This window comes from Rhincodon typus, chromosome 9, assembly GCF_021869965.1.
Source record: "Rhincodon typus isolate 14 chromosome 9, sRhiTyp1.1, whole genome shotgun sequence".
Lineage (NCBI taxonomy): Eukaryota > Metazoa > Chordata > Chondrichthyes > Orectolobiformes > Rhincodontidae > Rhincodon > Rhincodon typus.
This window is the reverse complement of record NC_063340.1, coordinates 32,580,979-32,604,806: the sequence shown is the minus strand read 5'-3', so window position 1 is coordinate 32,604,806 and position 23,828 is coordinate 32,580,979. Positions and strand designations below refer to the sequence as shown.

At 41.6% G+C, this 23,828-nt stretch overlaps 1 protein-coding gene across 6 annotated transcripts in view; it reads left to right on the top strand.

The window, feature by feature from the left end:
- LOC109927188 (synaptojanin-2-like) overlaps window positions 1–23,828 on the top strand; it is a 182,334-nt gene that overhangs the window by 62,917 nt on the left and 95,589 nt on the right. For all 6 annotated transcript variants that reach the window (XM_048601190.1, XM_048601187.1, XM_048601189.1 and 3 more), the window contains one exon: window positions 6,617–6,713. In XM_048601190.1, the coding sequence (XP_048457147.1) occupies window positions 6,617–6,713 (97 nt within the window). The remainder of the gene's footprint in view (window positions 1–6,616; window positions 6,714–23,828) is intronic.

Sequence of the window (23,828 nt, the reverse complement as noted above, 5' to 3'; positions counted from 1 at the left end):
ATAAATGCAAGCATACCAGATGCCTTCTTCACTACCCTGTTTACCTGCAACTCCACTTTCAAAGAACTATGAACCTGCACTCCAAGGTCTCTTTGTTCAGCAACACTCCCCAGGACCTTACCATTAAGTGTATAAGTCCTGTCCTGATTTGCTTTTCTAAAATGCAGCATCTCATATTTATCTCAATTAAACTCCATCTGCCACTCCTTGGCCTACTGGCCCAGTTGATCAAGATCCCATTGTACTCTGAGATAACCTTCTTCACTGTCCTCTATACCACCAGTTTTGGTGTCATGTGCTAACTTGCTAACCATGCCTCCTATGTTCACATCCAAATCACTTCTTTAAATGGTGAACAACAGTGGACTCGGCACCGAGCTTTGCAACACACCACTGGTCCCAGGTCTCCAGTTTTTCAAACAACCCTCTACCACCACTCTCTGTCTCCTACCTTCAAGCCAATTTTGTATCCAATTGGCTAGCTGTCCCTGGATTCCATGTGATCTAACTTTACTAATTTTGTCTACTATGTGCTATCTTGTTGAAGGCCCTGTTAACGTCTATATAGACAATGTCTATCATGCTGCCCTCATCTATATTCTTGGTGGTCTCTTCTTTTTTTAAACAAAAAACTCAATTACGTTAGTGAGACATGATTTCCCACACACAAGGCCATACTGACTTTCCTTAACCAGTATTTGCCTTTCCAAATATATGTAAATTCTGTCTCTCAGAATCCCCTCCAACATCTTCCCACCGCTGATATTAGGCTCATCAGTCTGTAGTTGCTATGGTTTTCCTTGCAGGCTTTCTTAAATAATGGCACAACAACAGCCACCCTCTAGTCTTCCGGCACTTCACCAGTGGCTGTTGATGATACAAATATCTCCGTAGGGTCCCTGCAGTTTCTTTCCGAGCTTCCCACAATGTCCTGGGATACACTAGATCAAGTTCTGGGGATTTATCTACCTTTATACATTTTAAGACCTCCAGCACCTTCTCTTCTGCAATGCAGACCCTTTTCAAGACATCGCTATCTACTTCCCTGAGTTCTCTGGCTTCCATGTCTTTATCCATGGTAAATAGTGACAAGAAATATTTGTTTAGAATATCACCCTCTCCCTTAGCTCCTTACAGGGGCCTTATTCTCTCCATAGTTACTCTTTTGCCCTTAATATGCTCTCCTTAACCTTATCTATCAAAGCTATCTCATGTTCCCTTTTTTGCCTTCCTGATTTCCCTCTTAAGTTTACACCTACACCTCCTGGACTCCTCAAAGGATTCACTTGATCCCAGCTGCCTATTCCTACATATGCTTCCTTTTTCTTGACCAAAGCTTAATATCTTGAGTCATCCAGCGTTCAGTACTTTTGCCAGCCCTGCCCTTCACACCAGTAGGGAATGCTGGCCCTGTATTCTTGTTATCTTGCTTTTGAAAGCTTCCTGCTTGCCTGACTTCCCTTTCCCGTGAACAGCCTCCCCCAATCAACTTTTGAAACTGCATGTTTAATACAATCAAAATTGGCTACGCCACAATTTAGAACTTTAACTTGTACAGCAGACCTATTTTCTTCCCTAACTATTTTAAAACTAAGAGAATAATGGTCACTGGACCCAAAGTGCTCCCCCACTAATACCTCAGTCACTTGCCCTGCGTTATTTCCCAAGAGGAGATCGGATTTTGCTCCTTCTCAAATAGAGCCATCTATATTTTGATGGAGAAAATCTTCCTGAACACATTCAACAAATTCCTCTATATCCCAGTCTGTTTGGAAAGTTAAAATCCCCTACTGTTACAACCCTGTTATTCTTACATCTCCCTACCTGTGATCTCCCTACCTATTTGCTCCTCAATTTCCCACTGACTGTTGTGGGTGGGTGCTATTGTAAATTCCCACCAAAGTGATCACCCTTTTTCTTATTTCATAGTTCACCCATATACCTCACTGGATGATCCCTCTGTAATATCCTCTCTAAGTACTGCTGTGATGATTTTCCCTCATTAAAAATGTCATTCCTCCTCCTCTGTTGCTCCCCCTATTATAATTCCTATGGCATCTGTAACCCAGAACGTTGAGGTGCCCATTCCATCACTCCCTCAGCCATGTTTCTACAATAGCTATAATATCCCAGTCCAGTGTACCCATTCAATGCCCTGAGTTTATCTGCCTTACCTGTCGGGCCTCTTGCATTAAAATAAATTCGGTTTAATTCATCAGTCTTCTCTCATTCCTTGTGTCCTCTTGCCTATCTTGCCTGTTTAACTTCTGTCCTAACCTCAACCTTCTCTTTTTCCTCACTACGGTTTAGGGTCCCCCCTCCCAGCCAGACTAGTTAAAACCCTCCCGAGTAGCTCTAGCAAATCTTGCCGCCAGGATATTCGTCCTCCTCCAGTTCAGGTTCAACTCATCCCTTTTGTACAAGTCACCCCTACCCCAGAAGAGATCCCAATGATCAAAAAATCTGAATCCCCACCCCCTGCACCAGTTCCTCAGCCACGCATTCATCTGCCCTGTTCACGTTCCTCCTGTAACGACGAGCATGTGACACCAGGAGCAATCCACAGGTTACTACCCTTGAGGGGGTTCTATCTTTTAACCTTGTGTCTAACTCCCTATATTTATTCTGCAGGATGTCATTTTTTTTTAACCTATGTCATTGGTACCAATGTGTTCAACAACTTGTTCTGGTTGCTCATACTCCCCTTTGAGAAATTGCTGCAATTGCTCAAAGCCATCTTGATCTCGGCACCAGGGAGGCAACACACCATTCTAGAGTCTTGCTTGTGGCTGCAGAAATGCCTGTCTGTGCCCCTGACTAGATAGCCCTATCATAATTGCTTGCTTCGATTTTGCCGGACCCCGCTTTACAGCAGAGTTAGCCATGGTGCCACAGACCTGGCTGCTGCTCCTATTTTCCCTTGAGAAACCATTCCCCCGCAATGGTATCCAAAATGATGTACTTGTTTGAGAGGTGGAGAGCCACAAGAGAGTCCTGCACTACCTGCCTATCTCTCCTTGCGGTCATCCATCTACATGACTGAACCTACGGTGTGACTACTTCTCTGAACTACTATCTATCACACTGTATGCTCCTCCGTGCATCTAACTGGTGCTCCAAACAATGCAGTTTGAGAGGAGCTTCAGCCAGACACTTCCTTCAGACTTGTTTGCCAGGGACTGTCGACTGCTGCCTGATCTCCCATGGCTGGCAGAAGGAGCATGTCACTCCACTGACTGCCATCTCTGGCCCTTTAAAAACTAATCTAATTAGGGGGAAAATATCTTGCCTTGCTCTTACCTTGTTGCTGCTCGCACTCCCCGACAGAACACGTTCTTCATCCAACCCCTACAAGCAGCAATTCAACTGCATAGCAGCCACTGTCAAAAATGGCCCCTCCACTAGAGCTTACCTCCCTTTTATTCGCTGGTAAAACTAACAACTGCTTACCTCCAACAGATCTTTTTAGACCTTTCAAGTCTGCTACATTGCTCCTCTTCTCTGCCTGGGTTGTTGCTGGTGAAACTAACTTAGAGCAATCTAAATATTAATTTGTGGATTTATCTGAAGTTCTTAAAAATTGAAGAATGGGAGTAATGTCTTTTTTAATATGTCTCTATAATGGTTGAAAATGTGGTTGAGATTACTCTTAGGAGGTAAACAACAACCTGCACTCAATTAGGGGTTAGATGGCTGTGTTGGAGTAGCTAAGATGTGAACATCCCAACAGTGTACCATTCTGTTCTGCATTTGTCCGCATTGAAGCAGCTGAGGTTGTCAATTGTCATCAATTTAAACAATTGAGACATTTTGCAACAAAAACAAAAATTGTTGGAGAAACTCAGCAGATCTGGCAGCATCTGTGGAGAGAACATTTAGAGTCCAGTGACTGTTCTTCTGATGCTGCCAGACCTGCTGGTTTCTCCAACAGTTTCTATTTTTGTTTCAGATTTCTAGCATCTCCAGATCTTTATTTTATTTAAGACATGTTGCTATCACCCCTTTGGAAACCCATTCCAGACCATCATAACGTGTTGCATTTAAAATAAAGCCTCCCAGTTGTTTTTTTGACAATCAAGTTATTTGATGCCTGCTAATAAAAACAGCTTCCCTTTATTCAATTTACCTTGTTCACCCCCTCATACCTGTGCCATTTTGGCATTTATAAGCACCTTTCTGGGAGAGCAAGGCTCACATTTGACACAGTACTCTTGCTGAGGCCTCGTCAGGATTTAAAAACCCTTATTCAAGTGGTAAAAATTTCTTTCTTTTGCACTGTATGTGTTTTTTTTTGGAAAACACAGGATCACCTATGCTTTAACTGCCTGATCACCTTCAAAAATTGTGTATGTGTTTCCCATGGTCCCACTTTACACCTTTTGAAATTGCACATTAATTCATACTGCTTCTCTTTTTTACGCCAATTCAAACGCATCACTTAACATTTCTCTAGATTAAATTCCTCTGCTGTGTGTTTGCCCATTTCACCACTCAGTCTCTTAACCAATTTGGATCCACGCTTCTACTGCCCTTGACAAATCCATTATATGATCAGGTACCTGCTGGAAGTTCATAGAATATAAGATGCACTGCCTTTGTCAACTCTCTGATTATTTTATTAAAGCAGTCATGTTTTTGGAAAGGTATATAACATTTGCAACTCTTCAGTCTTCCTACACCATGCCCATGTTCAACAAGGTTGTTTTAAAAGTTCATTTCACAGGAGGAGGGCATTGTTGGCTAGGCCAGCATTTATTGCGCATCCCAGAGGGCAGTTAAGAGTCAAATATATTGCTGTGGGTCCAGAGTCACATACCAGGTAAAGATGGTAGCTTCTTTCTCAAGAGGGCATTAGTGAACTAGATGGGTTTTTCCTGACAATTGACAATGATTTCATGGTCATCATTGGACTCTTAATTCCGGAGTTTTAGTGAATTAAAATTCCACCATCTGCTGAGACGGGTTTTGAGCCTGGGTTCCCAGAGCATTACCTGGGGTTTCTGGATTAACAATTCAACGATAATATCATTAGGCCTCCCCATAGAAAGATTATGGCCAGCATCAACAGCTATTTCCATCCCTACTTCCCTCAACAATTTAGAGTGCTTTTAATCTGGAATGCGCAACTCTTCTACTTTGCCAATCTTTTAAGTCCTCCCTTTTAGCTGTCTTTATCCTTTTCTACTTTTCCTATTCTTTCCTCCTTTACATTCCTTTTGATATTGACAGCTCTGTCTTCTTGTAAAGATTAGATACAAAATACTGGCTTAATATGTCAGCCATACCCTTTGCCTCCACAGGATTACATTTTATGTTCCTTTTCAGTCTTTGAATATTGTTTTGTTTTCTGTGTTCATAAAATATTTGAGCCTTTATTTTATCCACTGGCCATTCTTCTCTCTTGGGTCCTCTACATGAACTTTTCAATTCTCCTCTGCATTCTCCATATCCTCCTTTTATTTCTCGAAGCTAATATGATTGCAGTATTAATGACAAACTTCATAATTCTATTTCCTTTTAATTCAACTTTGTTTGGTCAACTAGGAAATGTTGGTCTAACCCCAAATATCTGCCTTTGGCCTATTTCCTTTAATATTTGTTTAACAAAAAATATCTAAATCAGATTTAAAATTAATAAATGATCAAGCATCAACTGCAGATTGTGAAAGAGAATTCCAAACCCATCTTATTCTTTGTGTGTAGAAGTGTTTCCTAACATCTTTTCTCTTCACTTCCTAATTTTTAGACTTCGCCCCCGTGTTACAGAATCTCCAACCAATGGGAAATAATTTATCTTTGTCTACCCTGTCTATTTCTGTTAATATCTTGAAATCTTTGATCAGATTATCCTTTTAACCTTCTAAATTCTAGATAAAACAGCCTAATTTGTATAATATCTCCTCATTAATTAACCCCTGAAGTCCGGGTATCATCCTTCTAAATCTATGTTGTATTCCCTCCAAGGCCAATATATCCATCTTAAGTATGATGCGCAGATCTGCTCACGGTCCTCCAAGTATCTTCATCTATGATTATTCTTTTCTTTTTCCGTTGCAGCATTAAACCTAATATTGTGATTACTTTTTCCATATTCTGTTTGCATTGCCTTTCTCCATTATCTGATTCCTTCAGATTTCTGAACAACTATTTATTCTCGTGCCAATTGTTTCACAGCCTTTAATATTATTCCTCTCTGCTTCATCTTGACTCCCCTTCCCCTTCCCCTTCCAAGTTAGTTGTTTAAGCTGCTTCCTGTGTACTGCTGTTAGTGTAAGTAGTGTAATGGGATACTTTATGCTGTCAAAGAGGGCTGACAAAGTCTTGGTTTGATGTCTCAGCTAGAAAATGACACTCTGATAGTGCAACATTTCTTCAGTATTGCACTGAAGTGTCAGACTAGATTCTGTACTCGAGTTCTGAAGTCGGAATTGAATCCATTAATATCCAAATGCAGAGTCCATTTATATCTATGATACACATGACTTTATTTTATGTATTTTTAAACGTGAAAAATGAATACAAGATTATAATGCTTACATTTGTCTAGTATAAGTGCATAATTATTGCATCTGGCCATCTATATAGTGAATAAAATGCATTAATTGTTATTTTGCAGACACTTGATTTTGCTGAGACAGCAGTATGGAAGTCAAGTCTTTGTTAACCTGCTAAGAATTAAAGGAGGAGAGGAGCTGCTTAGCAGGGCTTTTAAGGTAGGAATGTCACCAGTGGAAAATTGTCTGAAATATTTTGTGTACACTTAGATGTGGATTGTTTGATGAGTTGGCCACTATCTTACTGCAGAGTCTTGACGGTGTGTAACTTTTGAGATCGAGATTTGTACTGAATTTGAACCTGAGTTTAAATTTGGGTAAGGAAAAGCATGATGTGGAATTATTTGCCAAGAAGGCTTGGTGAACTGCTATTCTACTTCAAGTCATGAGTTTGACCCAATCCCATTGTGTGGGATGCAAGTTCCAGTTGAAAAAGGCCCATTGTTCTTGACATAAAGCGAAATACTACAGACATAAACGTCATGAAAACCAGATATTCAGGTAATATGGAGCAGATCTGGAGGCATCTATGGAAAGAGAAAGACACTTAATGTTTCAAGGTAATGACTATTTATCAGAATGGGGGATTCGGGGAAAGTAGTTGCAGCAGGTTTTAAGCACCTTCGTAGAAGACAGAAATTATTTGACAGGATAATGTGGCAAGACAAAAGGTGATGATGATAAGGAGACTTGAACACAAAAGCAAAATACCGAAAATGTTGAAAATCTAAAATGAAAACAGAAGATGCTGGAATTACTCAACCCGTTGGGCAGTGCCTGTGGAGGGAAAAGGGGGTTTAACCTTTTAGATCTGCGAGCTTTCATCAGAATCTTTCATATATGGTAATGGGACAAGGGAAGAAACAAAATGTTGATATAGAGGAGTTGGGACTGAGGATATGATCTGAAATTATTGAATTCAATATTGAGCGCAGTAGTCTGTAAAGCCTCTTTTTGAAAGACTAGATCCTTGTGCTTGCATTGATCTTCATTGAAACACTGCATGAGGTAGATGTCAGAGCAGAAGTGTTGAGCAAATTAAAATGATAGTTAACTGGAAGCTTAGGTTGACATGTGTGTATTAAATGGAAATGTTCCACAAAGTGGTCACCTTATTTGGTCTCCTCAATGCAATGGAAACTACAATTAAAGGAAGAAAGTGCTTGAAAAACTCGGCAGTTCTGGCAGCATCTGTAGAATTAAACAGATTTAATCTTTTGGATTGAACATGACTGTTCTTTGGAAGCGTTCACTGTTATTCACTTATTAGCCTTATGGGCATTTGATTTGGTGGGTTTGCCCAAAAGGAAGTGATGCAAGGTTTGCACAAGCTTTTCATCCAATATGTAAGACCTTGTTGACTCTGTTAAATACTACCATTCCAGTCAGATGACCACAAAACTGGTCAAAGAAGGAAAGCGAAGTATAGTGAGTAAATTTCAGAGTTTAGGGCCTAGTCAGAGGAGATTAGGGAGGTAAGTTATGGAGAGTTTTGAAAGTAAGGTTTCAGAATCTTAAAATCAAGATATTGCATGACTGAGTGCCAAAGTCAAGCACCAGAACAAAAAGGGGATGGGACTTGGTGCGAGTTCAGACATGGGTAGCAGAGTTTAGCACAACCTCAAATTTACCAATAGAATATGGCTAAGTAGCCAGTAGTACACTGAAATAGTCAAGTATAGGGATGACAAAGGTATTAATGAACATCGGTTGAATAGAGATGGGGCCAGGTCTGGTGATGGAGGTGGAAATAGGCAGCCTTAGGTTGGAAGATCATCTTCAGATGAAACATGGCACCAAGATTGCAAAAGGACAGGCTGAGTTGTAACTATTTCCTGGGAGATGGATGGAGTTAATGGAGCTGTGACTGGGGTCTGAAAACAATAAACAAAACTGCTGTCAGGAGCAGGAAACAAGGCGAGATACCACTTAGAGATAGTAGGAACTGCCGATGCTGGAGAATCTGAGATAACAAGGTGTAGAGCTGGATGAACACAGCAGGCCAAGCAGCATCAGAGGAGCAGGAAAGCTGACGTTTCGGGTCTGGACCCTTCTTCAGGTACCACTTAATTGTGTGAGAGTGAAATGTCAGTTTCCCGATGTTGGGTATTAAGGATTGTGATCACTAACAGAAGTGGCAGGACCCTATTTTTAACACATCAGTAGCATCTTATGCATACTTATTAAAACATGTGGTCGTCAGATTCAATTATACCTTTACATACAAGTCAGCAGACCCATAAGAAATAAGAGCAGATATAGTTGTTTCATTCCATCAATGTATAACTGATTTGTGACGAGTGAAAATGAATCCTGCAGGTAGGCACTCACTTCTTAGGGACCTCTCATGACTTGTAAATCCTTACCCATTATCAGGAGCCTCAGCTATTTTCTCCAGCAAATGCAGATGGCTTCTGAGTGACAGGGATATCCATAGAAACACTGACTTAAGGCACCTGGACAAGACCCACAAAGCCAAGCAGAGAAAATTGACTCAGTAGCTAGGGAACAGCGTTTAGAATGGGAATCAAAAAGTATGGCCTCCGTCTTCTCAATGTTTCTTTGGAAGAAATTTCTGCTCATCCAGCTCTGGGTATTGTGTAGTTAGTCTGATAATTGACTAACAGTGGAGGACTTGAGAAGAATTTAGGAGGAGATGTTGCTTGATTATTATTGAATTGAATTAGTTTTGTTGTCACGTACTCAAATGAGTACGGTAAAAAGTTTACAAGTCTCCACTTATGGTGCCACTTTAGGTATAAGGTAACTAGGTTGTAGATTATTCAGTATAAGTTCTTAGGAGAGAAAAACAAATCAGAAAAATAAATGAATAAAAGTCCAGCTTTACAGATCGTAGGAATAAATGAGAAAATAGGGAAGTAAGTTCAGAAGAACAGCAGGTGCAGGAGGTGGGATGGGGATGGGGGGTAAAGGAGGGGCAGGTGCAGGAGGGGAGATTGGGTGAAGGTGGGAAGGAGGGGCAGGTGCAGGAGGGGAGACGGGTGGGGGGTGGGAAGGAGATGGTGGTGGGGGAACAGGAGAATGGGTAGGGATTAGCATTGAGGATAACAACCTGGTCATGATTCACCTCAGAAGTAACTCAAACTGAAACGAAGCCGGAATAGGCCCTTGAGTGCTGGGTGTTTGTAACATTGTAACCAGTGGATGCCAGCATTTCCCGGGCGTGCATACTTCCCATGCAAGTGGTGGAATAAATCGAAGGGACATGACCGAAATAAGTTAACGCGTAACAAGAACGTGCCCCCCTCTGCTTTATTTGGCTTCAGTTTCATTCCGGAGAGAAGTGACCACAAAGAGCTAACTTAATTCGGTAACCAGCAGAAGGAGCAATCCGTGCTGCTTTATGATCAGGTTTTTAACGTACATGAAGGGTACAATAATAAGACCCATCATGATGATTGAGGATGTAGCAACAGCAAAGATCTTAATATCAATGTTGAGGAAAGAGCTCGAACAGTTCTGGTCTTGTTATCATCCATCTATGGTAAAAGCTCTGCACTTGAATCACCAAATTGAATTTTTGTCAGAATTGCCCAAGTCCAAACAGAATTTTGCAGAAGGAATGGCATTGCTAATTATTTGGAAGAGGATCAGCAGTGAAAGACAAGTAAAATCAGACTGATTTGGACTCATTTTCTCTGTAATTTAAAAAATTGCTTTTTACCTATGGATCTTTAATAACAATCCTTCCAAATTCAGTCCACGCTAGCACCCAGCCTCCAGTCTGCACCAGACTTTGACTCCAGAATGCGCTGACCTTCACCTCAGGGCTCTCAAGGCTGGGAGACCACTCTCTGGAATCAGCTCGAGGCCAGACGTCCATGCTGAAGCCATGTCAGGCTGAGAGACTGTAACACCAGGCTGGGAGAATGCCTCACTGGGTTTACACTGAGGCCGAGAGTCCGAGACCACGCTGATTTCAGGATGTTGCTAAAAAGAATGAAGCGAGGGGAAAAAAACAAAGAGAAGAAAAAGGATCAGATGGAGCAGACAGGCTTTGACTGAAGCATCCTACTCTGCCATCCTGAAGTCTGTAGGTCTCCAGAGGGTCAGTCGACTGCTCTGGAGATATGAGTTCAAATCCCACCATGGCAGATGGTGAACATGTAATCAATAAAAAACAATCTAGAATTAAAAAGCTAGCCTAAAGAGAGGGCTAAACCAACCATGGCTAAACAAGGAAGTTAAGGACAGTATAAAAGGAGTTGAATTAAGTTGAAAGAAAAAGCATATAAGGAGGCAAAATATTAGAATCCCGCAAAGGAGGACTAAAGAGATAAGAGAGAAAGCAAACTAAGAGGGCAAATTAGCAAGGAATATAAAAACTGACAGTAAGAGCTTCTTTTAAAAAGAAATAGAGAGGCCAAAGTGAACATAGACACCTTAGAATTTGAATCCGGGAGATAATTTTGGGACACACAAATGGCAGATGAGTTAAACTGATATTTTTTACCCTTCTTTACGTTGGAAGATACTTCGAGCATTCCATTAAATATAAAAATACGGGGAGGAATTAAGTATCACCATCACTAGAGAAATAGTATAAGACAAACTAATGGCGCTAAAAAGCAGATAATTCTCCAGGCCCTGGTGGCTTACATCCTAGGATCTTAAAAGAGGTGGCTACAGAGATAGAAACTGAAAGAACTGTAAATTAGGAACAAAAGCAGAAGTTGCTGGAAAAGTTCAGCACGTCTAGCAGCATCTGTGCAGAGAAATCAGTTAACTGATTTCTTTGCATGGATGCTGCCAGACCTGCTGAGCCTTTCCAGCAACTTCTGCTTTTACAGCTACAGAAATAGTGGATACGTTAGTGTAATCTAAAAATCCTTGGATCCTGGAGAAGTACCTGAAGATTGGAAAACTGCCATGTGACACCCTTATTCAAAAAGGGAGAAAAGGAAAGGAAAACATGTGTAACTATAGGCTGATTGGCCTAACATCTATTGTTGTAAAAATGTTGTACTTGATTATAAAGGAAATAATAGCTGTACACTTGAAAAATTATTAATCAAGCGTACTCAACATGGCTTCATAAAAGGGAAATCATGTCTGACTAATTTATTGTGATTTTTCAAGGAAGCCTCAACCAGAGTGGACTGAGGGGAACCAGTAGATATGTTGTATTTGGACTTCCAGAAGGTGTTCAACAAGGTATCTCTCAAAACGTTGTCATAAGAGCCCATGGTGTTAGAGGCAGTAGAGAATTGGTTAATGGGCAGCTAACATCAAGTGGGGATAAGGGTTTTTAGGTTGGCATCCTGTAACCAGTGGGGTTCCACAGAAATCAGTGCTGGGACTGCAATTGTTTACAATATGTCAATGACTTGGAGGAAGGAAGCAAATGTAATGTAAACAGATTTGCAGATGACAGAAAAATAGGTGGAAAGGCAAGTTGTGAGAAGAATACAAACAGTTTATAGGGATATATTGATATGTTAAATAAGTGGGCACAAAGTTGACAAATGGAGTATATTGTGGAAAAAATATGAAATTGTAAATTTTAGAAGGGAGAACAAAAGAACAGTATTATTTAAATTGAGAAAAACTGAAGAAAGCTGCAAAGGGGCTTGGGGTCCTTGTGTGTGATGCACATAGAAAGCTACCACACAGGTGCGGCAGATAATCAGGATGACCAATGGAATGTTGTATTATGAGCAAAAGTTAAACAGGTTGGGACTCTACTGCTTGGAATTTAAAAGCATTAAAGGTGATCTCTTTGAAACATGCAGGATTCTTCAGGGGCTTGACGGGATAACTGCTGAAAAAATGTTTCCCTTCATGGGAGAGTCTAAGACCAGAAGACATTGTCTCAGAATCAAGAGGAGCCAATTTAAGACTGATATGAAGAAAATTTCTTCACTTAGAGGATTGAGTGCCTTTGGAACTCCTTGCCACAGAGAGCTGTGGGTGTAGGGTGCTTGTGTATGTTTAAAGCTGAGATAGATTCTTGGTTAAGAGGGATTCAGGGTTACAGGAAAAATTAGGAAACTGGACGTGAGGAATGCTGGATCAGATATGATCCTATTGAATGGCAGAGCTGGCACAAGCAGGCTGAATGGCCTCCTCCTGTTCCTATTTCTTATTGTTGTTTGTGACCATGTAACTATTATAGATTGTTGTTCTTACAATCTGGTCCACTAATGTCTGTTTGGGAAGGAAACCTATCATCTTGTATGTTGCTCCAGATCCACAGAAATGTGGCTGACTCGTTTGCTCTTATGAACTGGCCCTAGCAAGACATTCAGTTCATGGGGCAGTGAGAGATGAGCAATAAATGCTGGTCCAGTCAGCAATGCCCACACCCCTTGACCAAATAAAAGGTGTTTAGTAGAGCTACATGCCATCAGAAATCTTGAAAGCAAATACAGTACTTTTGGATTATGTACTTGATGGGCAGCATGTAGATGAGAAATAGGAGGAAGCCAAGGATCAATCTTTCAATGATACTAGATATGTGGGAGTAGGAGGAAAAGTAATTGCAAATTATTGTGTAGTTATATTTAGACACCTAATTGGACAACAATGAAGAGGCATTGATTAAGAATGGTGTGAACAACAATGTTACAGACACAAGTTGAGAAGGGTAAGGAAGAGTGGTATAGTCACTGTCGCATTGGACATCATTAGTGATTCTCTTAAGTTATTTCAGAATTATGGCTTGGGCAGAATTTTGACTCGTAGGATTCAAATGACATTTCAGGAAAAACAGGAACCGATTCAGAAGACCATAACATGTTCAAGGCCTTTGAAGAGGAAAGGGAGGTTGTAGATGCAAGGCTGCTGGAGTGGAGGAGGAAACTGTTCTGTGCTGCTCTTTCCATGGAAGCACCTTGTCAGTTGGACTGTGATCGGTTTCATCAGCACCCTGTTTCTCATGCAGTTTAGATTTGAAATTTAGTATTCTTGCATGTGTCCCGATTAATTGAAAACAAAAGCTTCAACTGATTGCATTTTTTTTTTAGTGATGTAATGATTCTTTAAGTCCTTACGGGAAATATCATCAGTGAAGTGATGGAAGGTGACATTAAAAGGGCTATCAAGCAGCACCTGCTCAGTGGCACTCAGTTTGGGTTTCTCCAGGGCTACTCAGCACCTGACCTCGTTACAGCCTTGGTTCAAACATAGACAAAAGAGCTGAATTCTGGAGGTCAGGTGAGAATGACAGCCCAAGGCACGACTGAATTACGAGTCAGTTACTCCTTACTCCAGTTACGAGTGGTGTACCACAAGGATCTGTTCTGGGTCCTCTTCTATTTGTGATTTTTGTAAATGATTTGGATGAAGGAGTGGAAGGGTGGATTAGTAAGTTCGCGGACGATTCGAAGGTGGGTCGAGTTGTGGATAGTGCGGAGGGCCGTTCTAGGTTACAAAGGGACATTGATAGGATGCAGAGTTGCGCTGAGAAGTGGCAGATGGAGTTTAACCCTGAAAAATGTGAGGTGATTCATTTTGGAAGGACAAATTTGAAAGTAGAATACAGGGTTAACGGAAAGATTCTTGGCAGTGTAGAGGAGCAGAGGGATCTTGGGGTTCATGTCCACAGTTTCCTGAAAGCGGCCACCCAGTTGGATAGAGTTGTTAAGAAGGCGTATGGTGTGTTAGCTTTCATTAATAGAGGGATTGCGTTCAGGAGCCGTGAAGTTATGCTCCAGCTATACAAAAGCCTGGTTCGGCCACCTCTGGAGTATTGTGTCCAGTTTTGGTCACCTCATTACAGGAAAGATGTGGAAGCATTGGAAAAGGTGCAGAGGAGATTTACCAGGATGTTGCCTGGAATGGAGCGAAGGTCTTACGAGGAAAGCTTGAGAGAGCTAGGGCTTTTCTCTTTGGAATGACGAAGGATAAGAGGTGACTTGATAGAGGTGTACGAAATGATCGGAGATATAGATAGAGTGGACCACCAGAGACTTTTTTTCTAGGGTGGAGATAGCTATTACGAGGGGGCATAGTTTTAAAGCGAGTAGAAGTAGATATAGGGGAGACGTCAGAGGTAGGTTCTTTACTCCGAGAGTGGTCGGGGTGTGGAATGCATTGCCGGAGAGGGTAGTGGAGACTGCCTCATTAGGGGCATTTAGGCAGCTATTAGACAGGCATATAGATGATAGTATAAGGTAGGGGTGGAGGTTAGGTATACTTTAGGTTTAGGGTAAAAGGTCGACACAACGTCGTGGGCCGAAGGGCTTGTACTGTACTGTTCTATGTCCTATATATGTAGCATCAAGGAGCTCCGGAAAAACTGAAATCCATGGCTTTCAGGGCAAACTCTCAGCTGAATGGAGTCATTCTTGGCATGTAGGAAGATTGTCATGCTGGATATCAGTCATTGCACCTCCAGGACATCCCTGCAGGAGCCCTCAGGCTAGTGTTCTACGCCCAACCATCTTCAGTTGCTTCATAAATGACCTTCCCTTCATTATAAAGTCAGAAGTGGGATGTTCATTGTGCAATGTTCAGCACCATTCTTGACTCCTCAGATACTGAAACAGTCCATATTGAAATGCAACAAAATCTGGACAATACCCAGGCTTGGGCTGATAAGTAACATGTAACATTTACACCACACAAATGCCAGGCTGTGACCATGACCAACGCAATCTGACCATCACCCCTTGACGTTCAATGGTGTTACAACCACTGAATCCCCCAATATCAACTTCTTTGGGGTTACCATTTACTAGAAACTGAACAGGACTCACCACACAAAAGTAGTGGCTACAAGAGTTGGTCAGAAGGTAGGAAACTGTGACGAGCAACTCACCTCCTGACTTCACAAAGCCTGTCCATCATCTACAAGGCACAAGTCAGGAGTATGATGGAATAATCCCCATTTATTTGGATGAATGCAGCTCCAACAACACTCAAGAAGCTTGACAGTATTCCAGGACAAAGTAGCCCACTTGATTGGCACTGCATCCACAAACATCTGTCTCCACTACCGATGCTCAGTAGCAGCAGTGTGTACTATTTAGAAGATGCACTGCAGAAATTCGCCGACGAACCTCAGACAGAAATTTCCAAACTCACAACCATAGAGTCATTGAGTCATACAGCATGGAAACAGATTCTTTGGTCCAACCAGTCCATGCCAAACATAATCCCAAACTAAGCTCGTACCACCTGCCTGCTCCTGACCTATATCCCTTCAAATCATTCCTATTCATGTACTTATCCAATGTCTTTTAAATATTGCAATTGTACCTGCATCCACCTCAGGAAGTTCATTTCACATGCAAACCACCCTTTATGTAAAAGATTTGCCCCTCGTGCCTTTTTAAAATCTCTCATCTTACCTTAAAGATGTGCTCCCTAGTCTTGGAATCCCCCCTTCTAGGAAAAAGACAACTACCATTAACTCTATCTATACCTCTCATTGTTTCATAAAATTCTATCAGGTCGCCTCTCAATGACCTATGTTCCAGTGAAAGAAGTACCATCCTATCCAGGTTTTCTTTATAACTCAAACCTTTCCCTTTCCATTTCCATTTACCATTCTGGTAAATCTCTTCAGTACCCTCTCAAACTTAATAATATCTTTTCGATAACTGGGTGACCAGAACCAGATACAGTATTCCAAGAAGAGGCCTCACCAATGTCCTTTACAACCTCAATATGACTTCCCAACTCCTGTGCTCAAAGGACTGAGCAATGAAGGCAAGCGTGCCAAATGCCTTTTTAACTACCCTGTCGATATGTGATGCAAACTTCAAAGAATTATGTACCTGCAACCCTAGGTCCCTCTGTTCTACAACACTACCCGAGGCCCTACCATTAAGTGTATAAGCCCTACCCTTATTTGTTGTACCAAAATGCAATACTTCACATTTATCCAGATTGAACTCCCATTGCCATTTTTCAGCCCATTGACCCATTTGGTCAAGATCACTTTGTAATCTTAGAGAACCTCCTTCACTGTCTACTACATCACCAATTTTTGTGTCATTCCCAAATTTACTAACCATGCCTTTTATATTCTCATCCAAATCATTTATATAAATGACAAACAAAAAAGAACCCAGAACTAATGTCTGTGGAACACCGCTGGTCACAGGCCTCCCACTCAAAAAGCAACCCTCCACCACCACTGTGCTCCCGCTGTTAAGACAATTAGGTATCCAATTAGCAAGCTCGTCCTGAACTCCATGTGACCAACTAATTAGTCTACTAGGCGGAACCTTGTTGAAGGTTTTACTGAAATCCAAGTAAACAATATCTACTGTTCCACCCTCATCAATCTTGGTAACTTCCTCAAAAACCTCAATCAAATTTGTGAGACGATTTTCCTCACACAACCATGCTGGCTATCCCTAGTCAATTTTGCCTCGCTAAATGCCCATAGATCCTATATTTTATAATCACCTCCAACAATTTACCCACAACCAAAGTCAGTCAGACTTGCAGGTCTATAGTTCACCGGTTTCTCCTTACAATTTTTCTTAAACCAAGGTACAAAATTAGCCACCCACCGGTCATCAAGCACCTTACCCGTAGTTGTAGATGATGCAAACATTTCTGCAAGGGGTCTTGCAGTTTCCTCACTTACTTCCCACAATGTCTGGGATATATTAGACAAGGTCCCAGAGATTTATCCACCTTTATATTCTCTAAGACCTCCCGAACTTCCTCTTCTGTAATGTGAAAGGTTTTTAAAACATCAAAATTTTGTTCCTCTACATTCTCTAGATTCCATTTCTTTCTCGACAGTGAAAACTGGGATGAAATGTACATTTAGTATCTCTCCTGTCTCCTGGGATTCAACACAAAGATGACCTCCTTGATCTTTAAAGGGCCCTACCCTCTCTCAAATTACCCTCTTGCTCTTAATATATATTTACAGAATCTCCTTTGATTATCCTTATCCTTATCTGCCAATGCTATCTCATATCCCCTCTTTGCCTTTCTGATTTCTTTCTTAAGAATGCCCTTACACTCTTTATATTGATTAAGAAATTCATTTGAACCAAGTTGTGTATATGCAGTTCCACTCACCATGACCACTTCCATCCAGAAGGATAAGGGCAGCAGAAACATGCGAATACCCCCACCTGCAAGTTCCCCTCCAAGCCATTCACCATACTGTCGCCGTTCCTTCACTGTCACTGGGTCAACATATTGGAATTCCCAGCCTGTCAGTATTGTGGGTCAACTCACAGGTGGACTTGCAACAGTTCAAGAAGGCAGCCCACCACCACCTTCTCAAGGGCAACTAGGAATGGACAATAAATGCTGGACAACCAGTGGCACCCGCATCCCACAAATGAATGAAAAAGAACAAAATTACAGGAAGCAAGGTGTGAAGAAATGTTGTCAAGGTAGCTTTGATTTATCACTGAGCAGTATTCTTGCACTAAACAGTCTCTTTAATTCCATTCTTCTCTTCTAAATAGAACTTAACACTATGGGAACCTACACGGGCCCTAGATATGCCTGCCTTTTTATGGCAAGTTTAGAAAATTAAACATTCTTTGATTTATAAGGTTTTGGAGTAGATCTGGAGCTTGGGTTGTGGGTGTTGAGGTTGGTTGGCTCACCGAGCTGGTTTGTTGTTCCATAGACGTTTCGTTACCGTGCTTGGTAACATCCTCAGTGCTGCACTAAGGATATTGCCAAGCACGGTAACGAAATGTCTGCGGAACAACAAACCAGCTCGGTGAGCCAACCAACCTCAACATTCTTTGATTTAGTCCTCTTCAGGCTAACCTCACCTATTTTTCTAGTGCATTGATGGCTGCATCAGTGTAACTTTCTGAATTGCTTCCTTTCTTTTTTTTGCTCTGGACTGGGAAAAGATTTCATTCCTCCCCTATTCGTATTCTCTCTGCGCCCCCCCCATATTCTATCCTTCCATTTCTTTCACCTGGTCCACCTCCAATGCCACCTACCCTTGTCTCCATTTCTGGGGATATGCCCTCAGGCAACATCTGCTATAAGCCCACTGACTCCCACAACTACCCTGACTCTATGTCTTCCTACCGCATTCCCTTTCTGGGCTCTTTTCCAGTCTCCCAGTTCCTTTGTCTCAGTTTAATGTCACTTTCTATATTTGTGCTTCCAATCTGTCTCTTTTCCCTTGATTACTACCACCGTAGTTGACGGGGACTTTCAACCATATCTGATCTATTTCCAAAGATATTGCCTTACCCTCTTCTCTCACTCCCAGAACCATAATAGGGTTGCATTTGTCCTTGTTTTGTGCCCCATGAGCCTCCATTTCAACAGATCACTCTCTGCCATTTCTGGTATGGTGCCACAACCAAACACATCATCTCTTCCCCATTCACCATTCCAAGGTAGCTTCTTTTTGCAAAACCTCAATCACACCCAATTCCCCCTTGCCTTCCCAAAGAAGCTCAATGTCTGGTTTATTAATTCTGTGCTTCTCAGTATCCAAAACCTAAAACACTCCTTCTATTTATTTTAAATAAGCCTCACAATATGGTCTGTAATTTGAGGAAACTAAACAGATTGGATGACCACTTTGATGAATCCCCCTATTTAATCTGCAAATGTGATCCTCGACTTCCAATTGTTGATTTAGTTCTCTATCCCAATCCCAATCCCACTCCTGAGGTAAAGGGCAAGGAGGTTAGTGAAGCTCAATAGTACTGCATTTTCAATTATGCGCTTAGCAGACTTCCAGACTCAACTTTTGAGTTCAACAGTTTCATATGAGAATATCCACTCACAATGTTTTTGGACCACAGCGATTGATGTTGAATGTGTTTTCTCCCCCCTTTATAGAGTCATAGGGTATAGAAGCAGATCCTTGGTCCAACTTGTTGTGCCAACCATGTTTTCCAAACTAAACTAGTTCCGTTTACATTTCTTCTAAACCCATATTTTGTTTCTTCCCTTAACCTGTTACTAAGCTCTACCATTGTGTTGGCTATTTCATCACTCCTGCCTTCTACCCTATCACAGACCTCCCTTCTTGTTCTTTCTCCTAACTTTTCCCCACATCTTCACTCTCCCGTAATTCTCTGCCTCTATACTTGTTTAAAACCAGTTACATCTGGGATTTTTCCAGTTCTGATGAAAGCTCATTGATCCACAGATGCTGCTAGACATGTTGAGTCTTTCCAGTATTTTTCTTATTTTCACTGTAATATATAATGTGTATTCACATTTGAGTCCTCTTTATATGGTCTTTTTCATTCTTTTTAACTGAATGCTTCTAATGTTCAAAGCTTCTTCCCGTCTTCCTTTCAAAAATTCAGAATTAATTTATTTTCCTAATGTGTTATTTCCTATCACTTACATATGGAAAGGTTAAAATGAAGCAAAAGATGTAAATAGACATGTGGCAAAATTTGTCGGGTGGTCATAGTCGTGTGAAGCTCCAGGTATTATTATGCCAAATTCTAAGGATATAGAGTAGGCCATTTAGGAATGAGATGAGGAGAAATGTCTTCACCTAGGGAGTGATGGACTGTGGAATTCTTTGCCACAGAAAGTGGTTGAGGCAAAAACATTGAATGTTTTTGAGAATGAATCAGATAAAGTTCCTACACTAAAGGGATCAAAGGATATGGAGAGAAAGTTGGAACAGGGTACTGAGTTGGATGATCAGCCAAGATCATAATGGATGGCAGAGCAAGCTCAAAGGACCAAATAGCCTACTCCTGCTCCAATTTTTTCTGTTTCTATTGGGTAGGGATAAGCCCATGGAGGGGTTTGGATACCAAGATGAAAAATTTTGCAATCAAAGCATTGCATAACCAGGAGCCAGTATAGATCAACAAGCATAGATGTGATAGGGGTTTGAGGAGGAATTGTTGTCAAGGGACAGTTAGATCCCAAACACTACTTCGGTGTTTCCCCCTCTCTCTCCTGTAACCAACAACAAAAAAAAAATGTGAAGACCACAAGCAAGGGAAAGTGAGTGGTCTTGCTCTGCTGCAGGTGACTACAAGGGAGAGATTTGATTGGTGAGTAGTGGGTAAAGCAGGTAAGTCCTAATAACATCTAGTACTGTTCTTGGCTTCTAATCTGTAAGGGTAGTACACAGACCAGGAAAGAAGGGCCACAGGTAACTGGATTTGATTTAACCTATTGTAAAGTACTGTCCAAGGTTTAATTTAAAGAGGTAAACCATGGCAGGAGAGCTCAAAATCTTGGTTTGTTCTTGTTGCTTCATGTGGCAGACTGGGGGCAGTTCTAGCCCCCCTGGCCAGCATGTGTGCAGGAAGTCTCTCTAGCCACAGCTGCTGGAAGCCCGAGTTTCGGAGCTGGAGCAGTGGCTGGGGACACTGCGGAGCACTCATGAGGCAGAGAGCATTGTGGATAGCACGTATAGAGAGGTGGTCACACTGCAGACTCTGACTCTGCAGGTGGGAAGGGAATAGCTGACCACCAGACAGAGCAAGACAGATAGGCAGGTAGTGCAGGAATCTCCTGTAGCCATTCCCCTGCAAAACAGATATATCATTTTGGATACTGTTGGGGGAATGACTTCTCAGGGGAAAGCAGCAGCAGCCAAACTTGTTGCACCAAGCTTGGTTCTGACAGAGAGGAGGGGTAAAAAGTCATAGGGGACTCAATTGTAGGGGGAGTAGATAGGCGTTTCTATGGCCGCAAATGAGATTCCAGGATGGTGTGTTACCTCCCTGGTGCTAGGGTCAAGGATGTCTCAGAGCGGGTACAGGACATTATGAAGGAGGGGGGTGAACAGCCAGTGGTCACGGTACACATCGGTACAAACCACATAGGTGAGAAAAGATATGAGGTCCTAAAGGCAGAATACAAGAAGCTAGGAAGAAATTTAAGAAATCGGACCTCAAAGGTAGTGATCTCAGGATTACTGCTGGTGCCACCAGAGGAGAAGTGACAGAATATACCAGATGAACACGTGGGTGCAATGTCCCAGGGTTTTCAGCATTTAGGAAGGACAGGCAAAAAAGGAAAAGGTGGCAGAGCGGCTTTGCTGGTTAAAGAGGAAATTAACACAATAGTGAGAAAGGGTATTAGCTGTGACAATGTGGAGTCTGTATGGGTGGAGTTGAGAAATACCAACAGGCAAAAAACATTAGTAAGTGTCATTATATAGACCCCCAAACTGCAGTGGTAATGTCGAGAATGACATTTAACTGGAAATTAGAGATGTGTGTGATAAGGGAATGTCAGTGATCATGGGTGATTTTAATCTGCACATAGATTGGGCTAATCAAATTAGCCACAATGCCGTAGAGGAGGAATTCCTGGAGTGTATACGGTATGGTTTTCTTGACCAATATGTGGAGGAACCAACTATAGAGCAGGCCATCTTAGACTGGGTGTTGTGTAATGAGAAGGGAATCATTGTCAATCTAGCTATGCGAGACCCCTTGATAAAATATTTTATCAAGATGGAGAGTGAGGTTGTTGATTCAGAGACTAGGGTGCTGAACCTTAAAAGAAACTATGAGGATATGAGCCGTGAGTTGGCCTTGATAGATTGGGGAGAGTTACATAAAGGGATGACATTGAATAGGCAATGGCAAGCATTCAAGGAACGCATAGGGGAAACTGCAGCAACTCTTTATTCCTGTCTGGCACAAAAGCAAAATGGGTAATCCATGGCTTGCAAAGGAAATAAGAGATAGTATCTGATCCAAGGAAGAAACATACAGATTGGCCAAGAAAAATAATAAATCTGAGGATTGGGAGAAGTTTAGAATTCATCAAAGAAGGACCAAGGGATTGATTAAGAAGGGGAAAATAGATTACGAAAATAAGCTTGCAGGGAACATAAAGACTGATGCTAAGAGTTTCTATAGGTACATGAAGAGAAAGAGATTGGTTCAAAACAAATGTAGGCTCCCTACAGGCAGAAATGGAGGAATGTATAATAGGGAATAAAGAAATGGCTAAGGAACTGAATACATACTTTGGCTCTGTCTTCACAAAAGAGGACACAAATCAGATACCAGAATTGTTGGAGGATGCAAGATTTAGTGAGCGGGAAGAACTAAGGGAGATCAATATTAGTAGAGAAATGGAGCTGGGAAAATTGTTGGGATTGAAGGCCAATAAATCCCAAGGCCTGATAATCTACATCCCAGAGTATTTAAGGAAGTAGCTGTAGAAATAGTGGATACATTGGTGGTCATCTTCCAGGATTCTATAGACATTGGAACAGTCCCTGCAGATTGGAAGGTAGTTAATGTCACTCCAATATTCAAAAAGGGAGGTAAAGAGAAAACACACAGAATTATAGACTAGTGAGCCTAACATCGGTTGTTGGGGATATTCTTGAATCCATTGTCAAGGATTTTATAGCAGAGCATTTAGAAAGCAGTGACAGGATCAGACAGAGTCAATGTGGATTTATAAAGGGGAAATCATGCTTGACAAATCTGTTGCAATTCTATGAAGATGTAACTAGCAGAGTTGACAAGGGGGAGCCAGTCGATGTAGTATATTTGGACTTTCAGAAAACTTTTGACAAAGTCCCACTTAAGAGATTAGTGCGCAAAATTAAAATGCTTGGGACTGGGGGACGTATATTGAAATGGATAGGAAACTGGTTGGCAGAGAGGAAACAAAGAGTAGGAATTAATGGGTCCTTTTCAAATTGGCAGGCAGCAACTAGTGGGGTGGCACCGGGATTGGTGCTGGAAGCCCAGCTATTCCCAATATATATTAATGATTTAGACGAGGAAACAAAATGTGACATCTCCAAGTTTGCAGATGATACTAAGTTGGGTGGGAGGCTGAACTGTGACGAGGATGCAGAGATGCTTCAGCATGATCTCAACAGGTTGAGTGAGTCGGCAAATCAATGGCAGATGCAATATAATTTGGCTAAATGTGAGCTATTCACTTCAGAAGCAAAAACAAGAAGGCAGATTAGTACCTGAATGGCTGTAAATTGGGAGAGGGAAGTGTGCAGCGGGACCTGAGCATCCTTGTAGACCAGTCACTGAAGGTAAGCATACAGGTGCAGCAGGTGTAAAGAAAGCAAATAATATATTGGCCTTCATTGTGTGAGATTTCGAGTACAGGAGTAGGGATGTGTTGCTGCAGTTGTGCAGGGCCTTTGTGAGACCACATCTAGAATATTGTGTGCAGTTTTGGTCTCCTTTTCTGAGGAAGGATGCTCTTGCTCTCGAGGGAGTCCCGTGAAGGTTTACCAGGCTGATTCCAGGGATGGCAGGTCTGATGTTTGAGAAGAGATTGACTAGGTTGGGATTGTTTTTGCTAGAGTTCAGATGAATGAGGGGGGATCTCGTAGAGATTTATAAAATTCTAACAGGACTGGACAGGGTAGATGCA